Here is a 17,791-nt window from a genome sequence, read left to right as displayed (position 1 = left end):
TTATTGTGTTTACTGACTGCCTGGTGTGATCAGGCACCATTCACTTACCTGTTTTTATTCCAGATTCTACTATTAATAATCATTTGCATAGAAGAGTACCACGGAATCCAACACGACATAAAAACATAGGTGTAATATACAGTTATATAAAAAAAATCACCATATGCAAAGTGATCCTCAGTTTTGTTCTTAGAAAGATGTCTATAAAAATGGGAAAATTTTCAGTCCCTCCTATTTAATCTCAACCCCACTCCTCATTCCCCATTCTCTACTTCCTTTTCTGCCTTGCTTTGACAATATTACAAAATAAAAAAACAGCATGTACCAAATCAGAAGCAGTTATTCAGATTTTAAAATATTCATTTCAAAACCTTTTATTATTTAATAGTAAACTCAACTGTAAAAAAAAAAACCGCTATTAATTGCTAGAAGCAAATGTGATCACTCTAGCTAAACTAGTAAGTGGTAAACTGTAAGATTTACCTTAAATAACATAAGAATTCTAACAGTTTTCATGATAATGATGTAGAATGAACAATCAATCACAGTAGGGGTTGAAGCATCACAACCATAGAATCAGTGCAATGAAGGTAGTGTATGAGCCTCACATGTGGAATTGCAGGCTAGGGTCAATTTTCACTTGAGTTATGATAGTTAAAACTCTTTTTTGATGTCATCAAAGCAATACATAGAAATTCCACACATTGCAGTCAAGTAATTTCTGGAACCAGCCAACTGTTTCCCTAATATTTCCCACATAATAATCAGATTTGAAACTATCTTTTACAATTACCCACCTGTACCACAAAAGTGCCTAAAACAATTGTGCAGAAGATGGCATTGTTAAAGATTCCTTCAAATACATTTCTTTCACCATGAATTTTCCGGGCATTTATTTCGTTGAAAAGTTGCATCAGTACAAAGGTATTAAAAACAATAGTATAATGTTCTGAAGGAGGAGCGTGCAAAGGAGCATTTCTTCCGCTATCAATATCAAAAAACTTTTCTCCTGAAAGAATGGAAAATTACTATTTTGTAATTATCATACAAAATATTTGAACATTTTCAAGGAAGTATGCGATAACAAAACCTAGTCCCTCCTTTATTTGATCTCAAATGACAGCAAAGACAGAGTTGGGAGGGACCTGGGATTATCTAGTCCAACTATGTTGTTCACAGATGAGGAAACTGAACTACGGTGACATGCTCAAGATCACATATCTAAGTAGTGGCAGAACCAAGACAAGAGATAGGGACTCTTTTTACCTCCCCCACCATCTATCCTACAGCATTTACTAACAGCATCACTGATAAAGAGGAAAAACTGAAGACAAAACAGGAAATCAGAAAGAGAACAACTTATGTTCTTGAAAAATTTGTAATATTAAAACATCTGGGATATTAGCTTGGAACAGAAACAAGTGAAGCTTTACCAGGTGTTGAATTCTTACCAGCAAACAAGAGGGTAAAGACTACTACAAGTTGATAGAATGCATGACCCAAAATATTCTTCATCATTGTGCGCGAGATGAGAGGCTTATTTCTACCATAGGGTTTCCGCAGCAGGAGAGACTCCGTTGGGGGTTCAGTTGCCAGAGCCAGGGAAGCGAGCGTATCCATTATGAGGTTTACCCATAGCATCTGCACAGCCTTAAGTGGTGAATCCTAGAAAAGACAGGTTTCCTAATAGATATTCACAACTATTCAGGGACTCAGCTATTTTCAGGAAGTCTTTTGTATTTAAAAACTTAAAGAACAGAACAGGATTACATTTTATATGAGTTAACCTAAAATATTAAGCTTCAGCTTATTTAAATATTTATGTACTTTAAAAAGGCAGGTTATACACGTTTTTGCTTTAAAATAAACAAACTGTCCACCTACTTGAGTGATGCAGGCGCCTGTGAAGGCCACGATCACAGCCACCACGTTCACAGTCAGCTGGAACTGAAGGAATTTGGAGATGCTGTCGTACACATTTCGTCCCCACATAACTGCTTTAACAATGCTTGTAAAGTTGTCATCTGTGAGAATAATATCAGACGCCTCTTTAGCGACGTCAGTTCCAGCGATACCCTATCAAAAAAAATTCTGTGAATTAGACTGATGTTTAAAATGTAACTTTTAAATATCTGAAAGGATCAAGTACAACTAATATTTATTATTATACTTAATAATTATTGACAAATTTACTGTAAAAGAAGGTAATATAGTTACGGTAAGATACCATCTCTCAGAAAAACATTCTATCTTAGCAGAAATCAAACATAAACAAGGAGGGGGGCTGGCCCCGTGGCTTAGTGGTTAAGTCTCCATGCCCCGCTACTGGCCGCCCAGGTTCAGATCCCAGGCACGTACCGACGCACTGCCTGTCTGGCCATGCTGAGATGGCGTCCCACATAGAGCAACGAAGAAGGATGTGCAACTGTGACATACAGCTATCTACTGGGGCTTTGGGGAGAAAAAGGGAAAAAAAAGGAGGAGGATTGGCAATAGATGTCAGGGCCAGTCTTCCTCAGCAAAAAGAGGAGGATTGACATGGATGTTAGCTCAGGGCTGATCTTCCTCAAAAAGACAAAAAACAAAAAAACATAAAGAAGGAGGCATTGAAAATAAAGTTCAAATTAGGTTAAAAACAGAGTAATGGACAAAGGCATTATCCCAGTTCCTTCCATAAGTCACACAAAAAGATATATTAAAAAATAAAAACTCACAAAGTTAGTGGAAAAGGAAATACTGCAAGAAAACCTTAAGGCTGGAAAGCAGATAAGCAAATGGTAAGTAACTTAGCAGACTGTAGAAAGCTGACTCCTAAGCCAGAGGTAGGGAAAGCAGGGAAATTGCCTGTTTCTGCACTACAGAACTCTCCTATGTAAGGCTCAGGACGCCGCAGCATCGGGTAGCCCTGGAAATAGGGATGCAGGTGGGAATAAAAATAGGAGGATTTCTTGAAAATCTACTGAAGAAGTACTCAGAAGGTCCAAACTAAGAATAACAACATTCATCAACAATAGGGTGGGATGGATTAATAAATTATAGATTAATAAAAATGAGTGAACTACAGCTATAAAAAACAACAGAGATGAATCTCATAAGCATAATGATGAATAAAGGAAGCTGGACTCAAAATAATGCACAATATATAAAATAATCTTCAGAATACTGGTTATCTTGGCAGAGAGACAGGGCGGTAATAAGAGCGGAGTATGACTGGGACTTCTGGGGGTATAGGTAATATTCTGTTTCTTGCCCTGCATAGCACAGGTTTGTTTACTTGTGATAATCCATTCAGTTGTGTACTTATGACTTAGGCACTTTTCTGTATGTGTGTTACGTTAATAATAAAATCAAGAGAAAAGACAGCTAGATCCTCAGAGCCCCTTCCCAAGTCCAGGCAATTTGCCACCTCCTCGGACCTGGCAGAAAACTGTCTGCTGATTTACTACAGAGGGTATGATAGAGAATGTCTAGACTCAAGGGTACCAAGCAATGGTGAGTGCAGAGGTGCTACACTGAAAAAACAGGGGTTAACAGTAACTCTGTTTAATGAATGTTGAGACCACCACCCTTCTTTCTCTACTTGTTTTCCAGAATACCAGTATTTAGGATTGCCCTCTAGGCAGCAGATTTGAAGATTCTTTTCTGGGAAATCTGATCATTTCAAGAGAAAAGATCTAAAAATACTGCAATTAAAGTTTCCCTAAGGAAGTGAAATGGACAAGCCAGATCACTTTACCGAGAAGCTTCTGGTTGACAAACCCCACCTGTTGGCCCAAGGCTTTTCAACTTTCTAGCTTTCCGCTGCTCATCATGCAGAGACAACCAAGAATCACTTGACATCTGACGAAAGCACTAACCTGAAAGACAGACTAAACCAAAAGGCAAATGGGGACACAAAGACTCTGCAGACAGACAAGAGCTTATTTAAAAAAATCAAATCCTTAGAAAAGTAGAAGGTGCATCAATGAAATAAGAAGAGGATGTTAAAACATGAAGGAAGACTCAGAGATCCAAAAACAACTCTTAGAAGTTAAATACACGACAACAGAAATGAAAAACAAGCTGAGAAAATATCCCTGCAAATAAAGCAAGATGAGAAAGGTATAGTAAACGGGGCAAAAGAGATGAGATGAGTTAAGTCCAAGTCCAAAATCAGGGGCAGTATTCCACCAAGAAGAAACGGTGGAGAGGAAATACAACTAGTTTAAGAAAATGTCACAAAACTGAAGAAAATGAGTTTCCATAGTAAAAAGTTGCTCTAAGACAAATAATCATGACATTTCAGATGACCGAAAACAAAGGAAAGACATCTATCTCTAGAAAGGGGAAAAAAAATAGGAGGTTCAAAATTCAAAATGGTATGTGACAACCATGGAGGAACCAATTCAAAATTCTGAGTGAGAATGATTTTCAACCTAGATTTTTATACTAAATCAGATTCAGAATCAAGAGGGAGGAGAGCCTGGAGATTTCAGTCATAAAAGTTACGAAAAAGTTTAACTCTCATGAACCCATTTTCTCGGGAAGCTGCTGGAGGAGATGGCTCTGCTACAGGAGGGAATAACCCAAAAAAGATGATGACATCAAACTCAGGAAACATAAGATCCAACACAGGAGAGAGGTAAAGGAAATCCTCAGGTATGGAGAAAAACAAGACAGGTTGTGTAGCAGGCCCAGCAAACGGCCAATTCAGATTAAAGCATGTTAGAAGATGCGGCAGAGGTATTTCTAAAAAAAGTGAAATTGGTACAAGTGTCAGATGTTTCTGACATACTGAAAGGAGAATTTGATGATAAATTAGTGTTAAGTACATAGAAAAACTAAGCAAAAAAAAAACCCCCAAAATTTAAAAAAATTAAGAAAGGGAATGAAAAAGACAATTTAAATGGAATACAAAAACTTTTCCAAGGAAGTAAAAGTAAGTATAGACGACCACTTGGCTCAGCTTGGAACAGCATTTACAATCAAAATAAGGGCTGTATACTGTAATCTATTCAAAATTATGACATAACTCTGCTGGAAGAAAGACAGGCTAGGTAGTGTGCACGAATGTATATGAGTGCCTGTGAAAGTGCTAAATCCTTACTTTCCTTAATAAAAAGTCAACAATGTTTTATATTTAAAAAAATCAAAAAGCACATTATAATCACACCATTTACATATATGGAGACAGACAACTAAGGAAAACAACAAACAGCTAAAGTAGTTGGTGTCCTTTAGTCAAAAAATGAGCTGGAAGAAATGACATGAGCTAAGGGACTTAATTAGGTATTAAGTCTTATAGAACTATTTGCCTTCTTAAATGCTATGCACATATTGTTTTGATAAACTCAAAAATAAAGTCCGAATCAAGCTTTTCTCAAAATATTCAATGAAGGAACAATCTTAATTTAAAATTTTACTCTCTAGCTTGTAATCTGAATATTTTACTTTTAATGTGCAACATATTTAACACATCTAAGCCCAACAGGTTTCCCTCTCTAATCATTCCCTGTCTTTTACAAATGCAAATCTCATCACTCCCTTGTTCAAAATCCTCAAAAAAAGTGAAACAGCTTGTTTACGAGCTTCTCCAAGCTGCATGATAACGTGCAGTGTGTCTCCAGACTAATTTTCCTCCATCAGAAGCGTGCTGGAGAAGTGCTGCTCTACAGGATGAAAGAACAAATTCCTTATCTTGGTATTCAAGGCCCTTTTCAGGTGCTCCCCCCCACCCCCAACACTCCCCGCTTCACACCCCATTACCCACCAACACCACACCCTCTTCTTGTTAATGTTAAACCACTGTAACTCACGAGGGGCCCTTGGCTGTCCTTTTCCATATGCTCCTCTCCCTCCCTCAGCTCAAATGGCACCTCTTTCAGAAAACCCTTCCCAGTCTCTACAGGCAGAGGCAAGAACTTCTTCCTCGAGGCACTCAGCGTACTGTGTTTAGTCCTTCACTGGCTGCCACTATGCTTTGATTATTTATTTCCTTGTGTGCTAAACCTTTAGGAGGCAGCAACTACTCACCTCTAATGTTTCTGGACCAGAAGACACTGAAAACAGCTTCTTAATGTTTGGAGAATAAACAAATGAATCCCTTATTAATCCAAAGTTTAAAAAGACAGTATTTTAATTACCTTAGGGAAGATTTGACTGTCACAGATGTATTTGGTTATAGAAATATATCATGGCATTCATTCTTTGATGATAGAAATATCTGTACATGTGGCTAACCAAATTTTGGTAAGAATAATGTAACACAAAAATCTAATCATATTTTAAATGTACCATGGAGGCTTGCTATCTAAAGGAATTCTATGGGGAATGGCTAAATAGGGGAAAATGTCAGACCTCCTTACAAGCTAATAATGCAATCACATTAGAGTCCTTCTGAAAATCTTATTTTATTGCTGTAAATTTTATTTTAATGTTGAATTTGCTAAATAAACTGTGTGTATAGACAGGATCTACATATATAGAGACCAACCGAGACAGAGTGTATAGATAGATAAATAAGTGTTCTAAAATGCTATTTCTGCCCTGAAAAATAAGAGAACAGTTTAGAAAGGACTAATCAATAGCAATTTCTTGTGGGCATCTAATAAAAGCCAAAGACAAACAATTTTGTCTTTCAGTTTTAAAATATGAAATTGAAGAACTGAACAAATGTACAACCAAAGTAAACTCAAGCTTGAGGAGGAGCGCTTTCAAGTCCAAGCCACTAAGCACTTATTCTTTCTCTATATTTTTAAAATACATTTAGATTTTTTGACGTGCTACCTTTAAAAAAAAAAAGTGGTACAACAAGCCTACCACCTTCAGGGCTTAAAAATCAAACAAAGCAGCCACTGTGTGTGTTTTTATCTGTATTACTCTTATTAACCTGTATTTACTTAAAGCCCTTAGTATCTGCCTTAAACACCTAAGTTTTGGGAAGAATTTTTTTTATTTTAAAATGCACTGTACACAAACACCTTCCTGGCCAGTTGTCCAGATGAGAGTAGCAGTAAGAATCCTGCTAAATGTTCAAGAGCAGTAGTGAGGGATCCTACGTTCCTGAAGTGAATGATCCTATTTGCCTACAGCCAAAGGAACAGCTTAAATATTCCTTCTCCCTGCAGCTACTCTTCACAAGTCTTGAGAAGTTCAGACCAACGTGCTGCCAACCGTAGTAACTCTGGGAGAACGCAGGGTGGGGATCCTTGGGTTCACAGCTACCATAAGAGCACTTTATCCATATAATGTCCTTTTTCCATCTCCCTCACTCCTGTTGAAAGGCTGCCACCACAGTGGTGGTTCTGCTAAACCCCTATTTTAGCAGCAAAATATCAGGAGGACAAATTATGCAAATAAACACTGGTACACATAAATATTCTCTTATCTGAAACCTTTGAGGCCAGACTGTATTTCAGAATTCAAAGTCTCTCATATTTTAGAAAGATAATGAGGCATATACCTTCTATCACAAATTCTCCCAGAGGGGGTTAGCACCCCATGAAAACACATTAATATCTCTACAATGGCTATGAATGTTCATATTAAGTGGGACAAATACCATCCTCACATCAGTTCAGAATGAGTTTTGCAATCAAATGAGTCTGCTGCAAATTCAGGAAAGAAATTTCAGTTTTCAGATTTTTGGATTTGGGAATTATGATTATGTATTTTGATCTGTATTTTCCAAAAATGAAATAAAATTAAATAAAGTACTTAAATTTTCTATGGCACTGAAGGTACAAAGATTCATTCCAACACTGAAAAACTAGAAGAAATTGATTCAAAGATACAACAACCTAATGTCAATCTTAAGCATTTACGTAGCATATGTATTTCATGATATCCATTTGACAGTATTTCATCAGTACTATGGCAACTGTATGAGAATATAATAATGAAATGCTGAAATTTTCTAGCACTTTAAATAATCATATCTAAATTGAGGACTTGGAAGGAATAGATTTTTTTCAATCAAAAAAGATTATGTCCATTATATATGAAATAATGTCATCCGGTTACTCAAGAGACATTTTCAGTTTGGAAGATTCTCAATTATACTATAATTTAAATACACGGAACTGTTCTAAGCCTGTCTCCTACTTAAGAGAACTGTTGTAAGGTGCAGAGGAGATAACAGACATTTATATCTTTTACAGAGTACAAGGTAAATGTATGATCTTATTATAATTGTTCAAAAGAGGTCATCTTCCAGCCAGATTTCACTGCATCAAATAAAGGTAGTATTTGGTTTATAATTAGATTTATAAACCAATTTAGGCTTATATATTAGCCCTCAAACTAATCTTGAGGTACAGTGTTTAAAATCAGTAGCAATTCAGTAATAAACAAACCAAACAGACAAAAAACCAAACCAGTAAATATCTGAATACTTGAATAGCTAAGTTCCTACCATTGCAAACCCAACATCAGCCTTCTTGAGTGCTGGGCCATCATTTGTACCATCACCAGTTACAGCTACAACCTGGCGGTGTTCTGAGACAGTGCTGTCAATTATACCTGAAATAAAAGTAAATATTTGTGCTGTAAAAACATTTCCTTTAATTAATAAAGTGATTCTGCAGAATATCCTTGACTATCCAGACTCAAGGTTAAAAATAAATAACTAAACAAACAGAGAGAAATGGAAACTGCTGAGATGTTGGGCAAAGACCAACTCCAGAAACTAAAGTTACATTAGAGCAATATCCTGTTTTAATCACTGAAGATAACACAATTTACTTAAGGTATCAAAAGGAAATGTATTTAGACTTTATTGGAAAAGATGATATCCATGATTCAATCTAATATTCAGTATCTATTACTATTTTAGGAAGCAGAACACATTTCTGTATTAAAAAATTGTGAAATAACTGTAAAATCTACTCACCTTTAACCAGTGTATGTTTGTCAGTAGGAGATGATCTTGCAAGTACTCGAAGTTTTGGCCAAATCTTGTCTATCCGCTCTTGCTCAATCTATAAATTTTTGTCAAAGTTAAAATGTACCCAAACCTGGTTTCACAATTTCAAATTAGTTATCTAGCATATATATCGGTGATTCTCAAAGTGTGGCTAACAGACCCACAGCATCACCGATTCCTGGGAACGTGTTAAAAGAAGCAAACTCTTGAGCAACGCCCTAGGCTTATCTTATCAAATACTCTGGGGTGGGGCCTAGCAATCAATGTTTTAAAAAGCTTTCCAGGTCACTCTGATGCAAACACTAGTTTGAGAACCACTGCTATATATATCATTATAAGATCAAATTTTAAAAATCTCCCTGCTATGAAATGGAAACTTAGCATAAAAGCTCAGAGAGTTTGGGGTCCCCTAAAATACACTCCGTATCAACCTTTCCAAACTGTTCTCCCATTACTCCCTTATACATGTTGTAATTCTGAAATTGGCCTAGACTGAAAAAAAGAAGTGCTCACTCCCTTTAGGGCAAATTTCTTTATCACTTGTTCCTTTTATTTCCTAAAATGCTAGTGTTTTGCTTCTTGAGGTGTGGGGCTGTGTTTACTCAGGTGTGATGCCTAACACACAGTGTATTTGTTGAATGAAATTCCTAATATATTCAAAATATATCAACTTAAAAAATAAACCCTTACCTCTCCTTTTTCATTTCTTATTCTTCTGTTGAAATCTTTACCTTCTAGGCACAGGAAATCTTCCCCAGGATGTAAAATACCACATTTCGTAGCAATAGCCCGAGCAGTATTAATATTATCACCAGTGACCATCCGCACAGTAATTCCAGCCCTCTGACACTTCTTTATTGCATCTGGTACCTGGTTTACATGGAAAAAAGTTCATCTTATCAAAGAAAACTAGTATTTCCAGTGGAAAAAAAATCCCACTGAACAAATATGCATTACTTCATAGTCCCACAAATAATGACAAGTTTAATTTCATCTCAAGATATTCAATATTTCTTGAATTATTCCCAATAATCTCTTCTTGCCTCTTCCACAGCCACAGTCCTAGTTCATGCCTCATTTTCAGTTGTCACCCTACTTAATTTGTTTGGATTATTTATTTAGCAAAGGCTTTTTAAAGCGCCTTTTCCCCCTGGCACCCATTAGGCAATTCTTTCCTGGCTGGCTTTCTACCTTTCTGGTTTTACTGCTCAGACCACATCAGAGTAAAATGCTGGTGTTCTTTACGATTAGGGTTGGCTCATATTTTTTTTTTCACTCTTTATCTTTTAAGGGTTACTTCACCTACTCTTGGACTTTCAACTATCATCCGTGTGCCAATAATTTTCAAATCTACACCTTCCCCCTACATCACTATGAGAGCTGGACTCATAGTTCTACCAGAAAGGTGGACAACAGAATTTGGGTGTCTAAAAGGGTGACTATGTTTTCTAAGCCTACCTATCTAAGAGGACCTAAGGGTCATGTGACCTCTTCCATCTCCTTTACCTTACACATCCTTAAGGGCCAATGAGTCCTGTGGGTTCTATCTCAAACCTTCCCTGCACCCTGCCCCCACTGCTTGTTGCCTGAGTTATCGTAATAGCTTTTTAATTGGTATTCCTGTCTACGTGTTTGTTCCTTCTTTAAAACATCCGATATAGTTAACGATAGTTCTTTTTCTAATACACTTTCTTAACAATGTGATTCCTCAACTGTTATACTATAAACCACAAAGTTCTCATATAACAGAGTATCACATTTGAGGCTCAAAATAGTTTTCTAGATTTATCCAAAATTTTTCTCTACTATTCACAACTTGATAGATGATAACCTATATATTACTTCCGTGCCTCTGCTTCTACAGGTTCCCTTTGCCTAGAAAATCCTTTCCTGCTCTTCTCTAACCACAAAATCCACACTGATCCTAGTAAAGCAGAGGTTGCAGATGCAAATGCCTACAGGCCACGCAGGTAACATCAATAAGGAAAACACAAAGCGACAAACGTGAGATGAATGCCTAAGGAAAGAGCTACCTCGCTCCAGCCTATTTTTACTGTGGTGGAACGCGCCCCAGTGTTGACAGAGCCTACGATTTCATGAGAAAGCAGAAATCCAGATTTGTGTGTATTTTCTCAATATTTAATGTTTTAAACACACACACACACACACACACACAGACCGTCCAAAGATAACTTGACTGAAGGCTAAATCTGGCCTGCAGGCTGCCTGTTTGTGACTTCTATTGTAAAAACAATTTAAACGTAATGTCTCTGGGAGCGTTCATGGTGTGGAGTGTTCATGGCCCATCCTAGACAGAACTGTGCCTTCACATGATACACACGTCTGTCACAGCTCGTTACATCATATTAATTTGTTTATCTGCGTTTTCAGTAAGTCAGTGAGCTTCTTAAAGGTAGAACCCTCATCTTTTCATCTTTGCATCACCAACGCTTAATACAACGCCTTTCATTCACTTAACGAATAAGTGCCTGGCATGTAACTGGAGCTTAGTTGAACTACTGAATGTATCTATATGTTAAGATTTACACTGTAAAAGTACTTCCTTTCACCGTGTCAACTCTTAGTTATCAAATCATTGGAGGGGAACATCATATGCATTCACTCAAACTAACATTTACTGAATGGCAGGCATCATGCTAGGTGCTAGTGACACAGAGGTGAGTGAAAGGACAGTGTGTGCTCAGACTATTGAACAACCAAAAAAAATCAGTATTTGATTTTGAAAACACTGGTCGGCTATATAATTGTAATATATATTCTGTATCTCAGCTGAGATAAAATGTAACCCAAATTTGCCCATCTAAGCACTCAATGATTGGGTGGTATCCCGAGATCGTTTGGAATAGGAGAACAATGAAAAGAGAGGGAGAAATTGGTCTCAGGTTAAAACTATGTTGCAAATAATATTTAAGAAAGGCGAACTAACATTTATTAATTGCCCAGTAACCACCAAATGCTTCGACTTAAAACTCACAAACAACTTCCACTTTTACAGATAAGAAACTGAAGAGAAGCCAAGTATCTTCTTGGAGTACCTATGGATATGTGATAAAGCTGGATTTGTTCTAGACATCTAATTAACCAAGATTTTCTACAGCAGAACTGCAGAGTCCAGAATACCCACTCAGAGAAAGCTGTTTCATATCAGTCTCACTGTAGTCTGTAAGTACCCATCTCATTTTGAGATACTGAAAAAATTAAGTGCCACTTACATGTTTAAAAAAAGATAAAACTCTCCATCAACCTCAATGCCAAGAGCACAACAATATGTTTTTCAAAGGACAAAAGCTGTAGGCATCCTGATTTAATATTATATTCAGATAAGATTTAAGCCATAAGTCATTGTATAAAACTCTGAATGGTCTTCCGTTGACAAAAGGTTGGCAAACATTACCCCCCCCCGGATGTTTCATAGGCATTTGAATGAAAGGCCAAAACCCATCACTGACTTTATCTTGATCTCTACATATGCTTCTTCTGATTCTCTTATTACACTGGTAACACCATCTATCACCTTCCCAGTTACGCAAGGTAGAGACGGATTCCTCCTCCTCTATAAGATGTCTAAGTGTGGAGGTGTCAGTCCTAAGCCTTCTTCTCCAGCTACACACTTTCCTTGGGAGATCTCCTCTAGCCTCATAGGTAAATTCTCCAGCCTACTCCACTTTCAGGCTCCTACGTCCAAATGCCTACTTGACATATATTTGGATGTTTCAGATGCCTCAACAATGTCAAGAACAGTATATCCAAACCCAACATATTCATTCCTATTGATATCTCCATTTATTTTGAAATCATCCCTTTCTTGCCATCCTCCCTGCCACAACCCATCTCTTGCCTGGGATCACTGCAATAATCTTACTGGCTTCTCTGCTTCTACTACTCTTTATTTCTAACTCATTTCTTATACAGTACCCTAACATGTATTTTAACATGTAACATGTATTTTAACAACATGAATCATGTCACTCCTTAGCCTGAATTTCTTTAATTACTTCCCACTGAATTTCAGAATAACATTCAGAGCCCTTATTGCTAGTAAGGCCAAAGATAATCTCATCTGCCCTGTCTTGTCCACACTTACGGCCACAGTGGCCTCCTTTCCATCTTTGAAACAGCTAAATACTTTCTCACGTTCAGGCCCCTGCATTTTTTTTTTTTCCATTTTCCTGCAATATTCTTCCTGTAGCTGTCAACACAGCTGGCTCACTTTCAGCCATCAGACCTCAGCTCAAATGTCATATCCTCAGAGATTCTGAATGTGGTTCCCCTCAGTTACCTTATTTCATCATCCTGGGGACATCCTTTATAGCCCTTATCACACCTGCAATTGTCTTATCTGATGCCACCCCCCACCCTATGCCATCCAGAACATAAGCCCTATGAGGGCAGGGACCAAGTCTTACTCCTCATAGAATGTCTTCTCACTTGGCATACTGCCCATGTACCTATCATTTGTCTGTCTGGTTGTCTTACTTCTCTAGAATATAAATTTCATTACTATTTTGTCTGTGCAGAATTTCCAGTTCCTAGAAGAATGTCTGGTACCACACACTAGGTGCTGAATTAATTAGTTGACAGTCACTAACAGAAGCTGTTTTTGCCTTTGTGCTTTGTTCATGTTGCTTTTTTGCTCAGAATGTACTTACCGCTCTCTCTCTTGGTCTAGCTAATACCACCTCATCCCTTAAGACTCAGATCAGGTAATTAGCCTCTAGAAAGTCTTACTTGACCCCTCCCGTGGTTAATATAGCATAGTGGTCTTTTACGCACACGTGTTTTAGACAGAGCGGGGATCTGATCACACGAGCTCTATGGTCTAGAGCTAACCTCTACACGTTTCAATTTTTTTTCATCCGTCAAATAAGAGTAATTAATACTCATAACTCATAGAGGCAAAAGTTAAATGAAAGAATACATGTAAGGCACTTGGCATGGTATCTGCCACACAGTAAGAACTCAATAAAAAGATGCTATTACTTTAACTAGGTTGGGGGCTCATGTTCTGTGCTCATATAACATGTTCTGTATGTATCTAACAATGCACTAACATCCTGGGTTGTGATTATCATGTTTGTCCATCCCCACCGAGGGCAGTGACTTCTGTGAGGCCAGGGACCAGTTCTCAAAAATCTTTACATCTCTATTACCCTAGTATAGTGCCTGGCACACAGGAGTTGCTCAATAAAGTAAAAAAAAAAAATGATTTAAAGAAGAAAACCAAATTCCAGGACTGCAGGCTGTCCAATATGGTAGCAAGATGTTTAAATTTAAATTAAATAAAATGAAAAATTCAGTTTTACAGTTGTACTGGCCGTCCCTCGAGAACTCAGCAGTCATATGTGGCTAGTGGCTACTTTACTGAACAACATATAGAACATTTCTGTCATCGCAGAAAGTTCTATTGGACAGTGCTGGTCTAGAGACTATGAAAACAAATAACTTAACGGCATTTATTATTTAACTTAATATAAACATCAACTGAAAAACCTACCCAGTTCAAGGCACTGTGCTAGGTTATGGTGCTATAAACACACAGGATCCCAAAGGGAAGCTTTCTAACTAAAAACCATAAACAGGTAGCATATGCATCATAAGCACTTATTATTTCACTTATCTTGGATTCACATAGAAAACAGTAAGATCACAAACACCAAGAATTGTACTAGAAAATTGGTTACAGTTAGTGCCTAGATCCTCTACAGTTAAGCGATTCTGCACATGCAGAACACAGAATGTTTCACCACCTCAGGTCTCACAGGATCTTCAATCCCCACAACAGCAATGCATGTAAGGCCGGTGACAATATCATTTTCATTATCCCACTCTGGCTCTGGTTCTCCTGCTGGGAAATCTCTGAATGCAAGACATATGGTTCTCAAGCCTTCTGATGCCATCGGCTCAATCACAGTTTTTACAATATCATCACGGTCCCTTGGTCTGAATACTTTTGCCTCACCATTAGCACTCAAAATTTTGAAACACCTAAAAGGAAATGTTGAATACAAACATCAATAATTAACAAAAATCATGGTGAATGCCATTTAAGTGAACTGGAAGGGCTAGAAATCATGGGATCTGATATCTGGAATTTAGAGAATTAAATATGTTGCATTTTTATACACTTAAATCATATTCACTTTTCACCCTCCCATTTACAAAACAGACAGTTCTCATTTTTTTGGTTCTCACTTAGTTCTCCACTTTACCAGTTACTCTAGATAGTCTCTAAACTTAATCTTTTGGAAATGCAGAGCTTTTCAATTTTCACAAAGACTCACCAGTGGCAGAGGAGCATAAACTATACACCTGTCCATTTTAGTACAGGATTAAACGCTAATTTTAATTAACACAAAATTCACAAATATTTTCTCTTTTAAAGTAAAATGCCAAATTCAATCAACCCCTTACCTGAGATGCGGTTTCATCACCTATACTGTTTTAACCACAAAAGAAAAAAAATAACTTACTGTTAAAATAAGCATTCTATTAGAAGGACAGATAATGCCAAAATAGTTTTATTTTCAGTGAAACTAACTACAACCTTTATCTATGTAGTGAATAAAAGTTACACTGTATACTTCCCTATTTAAAGTTTCTTTTTTTCCCCCACACTGTCTCTACGCTCTTCTCCCTTCGTGATGCCACCTCCTCCTGCTTCTAGGCAGGTGACTCCCAAATCCACATCTTCTGTTTTGATAGTTTTCAGAAGCTTTCCATCACTGCTGAAGAGTTCCACTCAGATGTTGCACCAGGACCTTAAACTTACTGCACGTAAAACGAAAAACTGCCTCATCACTGGCCCCTCTAATGAATACCAACATTACTCCCAACAATTTCAATGTAAGTCTAAAATCTCACTTGAATACTTACTTTTTCCTCATCATCTAGGTAGTATGACCTCCTAAGTCCTATGTATTTGTCCTCTCAACAGTCTTCTGAATGTTTCCTCTTCTTTCTAATCTCCTGACAATGCCTTCTTCTGGCTCTGACTTCGAGCTAGACCTATTTTAATAGCCTTTTAATTGATAGCTGTCTCCAGCTCATCCTTTTTTTCCCCAATCCACCTTTATTCCCTGATACAAGAATTATCTTCGATCACAGCTCTGATCATTCCACCACCTGATGAAAAAATATCTGGTCTACTTAACTAAGTTTTAACTGCTCAGCCTAGCATTTAAGAGCCTCCAGAACAAAATGCAAATATCACTGTGGAAACAGTTACTGTATACTTACTATGTATCAGACTTGATGCTTTATATGCATTATTGTATTTCACTGTCACAGAGTTGGTGGTCATCACCTTCTTTTTCAGTGGAGGAAAATGGAAACTAAAGCAGAACCTGCCCAACATCCCACAGCTAGTGAGTTGCAGAAGAGGAGTCAAAGCCTAACTGGTTTTGATTCAAAAATCTCCCCTATACCATCTCTCTGCTACACCCAGCAAGCCATGGATGCAAGATTTCTAACCTTTCACACTAAAATCAGATAACCAAGTACACTGGGAAGGGAGGAAAGCTCTGTATGGCATGTGCGCCACAAAAGCCATCAGTACTCAGCTTGCAGTCTGTGACTAGCTATTCCCCCCAAACGGCCTGTATAGTCCCACCTTCCTTTCCTCACATATGGCTTCCTTCACACCTTGATGTTCTTACTTCATACCAAAGCCTATCTTAAATGCCAAATCCTTCATAGTACGATCTCTCATCCTAAAACTGTGTAAACGTTTGTCATATACTATGCTTTCATTTATTTATATACTTGTCTCTCAAACCTGTTAAGACTATAATCAGACTATAATCTGTCAAGTGTTCATTAAGATAACACTGGATTATAATCCACATATAAGCAAATTAAAAGTAGAAATCTTTTAAATGTTACAATTTCAAATGAGTTCTAATTTTCCAAAACTGCTCTTAAATTTTTTTTAAGGTTCTCTACTTTTCTACCGAAATTAAAGAAACCAAAACAATTTCAACACCTGTAATAACACATAAGCATTAGGGAAATTGTACATTAACATGTAATGTCAAAACTGAAGCTACTGGTCTGCATAAAGACAGTATAAAAGAAAGATTATCACTCAAAATGACAGGAGATATTTAAATATGACACTGCAGCAGCACAAATATGATAAAACCTCACTCTGATAAAAGGAAAATTCTCAAGATCTAGTTTCAATGCTTTGCTATTCTAAAAACTAGTCTATAATTCATTCATCACATTTTTGAGTCTACTATCTACAATGAAGCATTGAAGATATAAACTTGAGTTTTTCTTCCTGGGAGGCTTGTATTTTTCATGATCCTACATAATAACAGGATCAACATGTCTAATAAAAAATATCAAGGTTTATTTATTAAATCTACCAGATTGAATGTAATGGGCTTATTTTGCCGACAGTAAAACACTAAGAAATAAAAGAAGCTGGAGCATGAAAATGGCAGAACACCATGGGCAAATATCGGGATACCATTAAAATATACTAAAAAAAACTCTGAGGTCCTATCAAATGCCTGATGTTCACAAAAAAGAAAATAGCAACAATAACAACATAGTAGGTATTCCATAAAGCAACTATAATTAGCAATTTATTCATCTAAGCATTTTACTCTTACTTTTTCAGAATTATCTCAGATGCACCCTTGCTGAATATTCGATAACTTCCATCTGAATTTTTCAGGACAGTACTCATGGACTTCCTAACAGAATTGAAGGTGTAGACTTTGTACAGTGCTTCTTCTGGTATTTCATTTCTAACATCCTGATAATCCCGTTTTAAATCCAAAAGAAGTCCCAACAAGGCACATTCAGTTTTATTACCAACATGACGAGGTAATCCACCCTCTTTCTCTGGTGGCTATAAGA

General features: G+C 37.1%; 1 protein-coding gene across 6 annotated transcripts in view; it reads right to left on the bottom strand.

The window, feature by feature from the left end:
* The window catches only part of ATP2B1 (ATPase plasma membrane Ca2+ transporting 1), a 121,217-nt gene that overhangs the window by 16,960 nt on the left and 86,466 nt on the right, over positions 1-17,791 (bottom strand). For all 6 annotated transcript variants that reach the window (XM_087449116.1, XM_087449115.1, XM_087449114.1 and 3 more), the window contains 8 exons: positions 17,542-17,783; positions 14,671-14,908; positions 9,593-9,772; positions 8,870-8,957; positions 8,393-8,499; positions 1,885-2,076; positions 1,452-1,665; positions 798-1,009 (listed from right to left, as the gene is read on the bottom strand). In XM_087449116.1, the coding sequence (XP_087305242.1) occupies positions 798-1,009; positions 1,452-1,665; positions 1,885-2,076; positions 8,393-8,499; positions 8,870-8,957; positions 9,593-9,772; positions 14,671-14,908; positions 17,542-17,783 (1,473 nt within the window). The remainder of the gene's footprint in view (positions 1-797; positions 1,010-1,451; positions 1,666-1,884; positions 2,077-8,392; positions 8,500-8,869; positions 8,958-9,592; positions 9,773-14,670; positions 14,909-17,541; positions 17,784-17,791) is intronic.

Source organism: Ceratotherium simum, chromosome 25 (genome assembly GCF_057802395.1).
Source record: "Ceratotherium simum simum isolate JZ-2026a chromosome 25, ASM5780239v1, whole genome shotgun sequence".
Classification (NCBI taxonomy): Eukaryota; Metazoa; Chordata; class Mammalia; order Perissodactyla; family Rhinocerotidae; genus Ceratotherium; species Ceratotherium simum.
The sequence above is the reverse complement of the archived record's forward strand: the minus strand, read 5'-3'. Positions and strand labels throughout refer to the sequence as shown.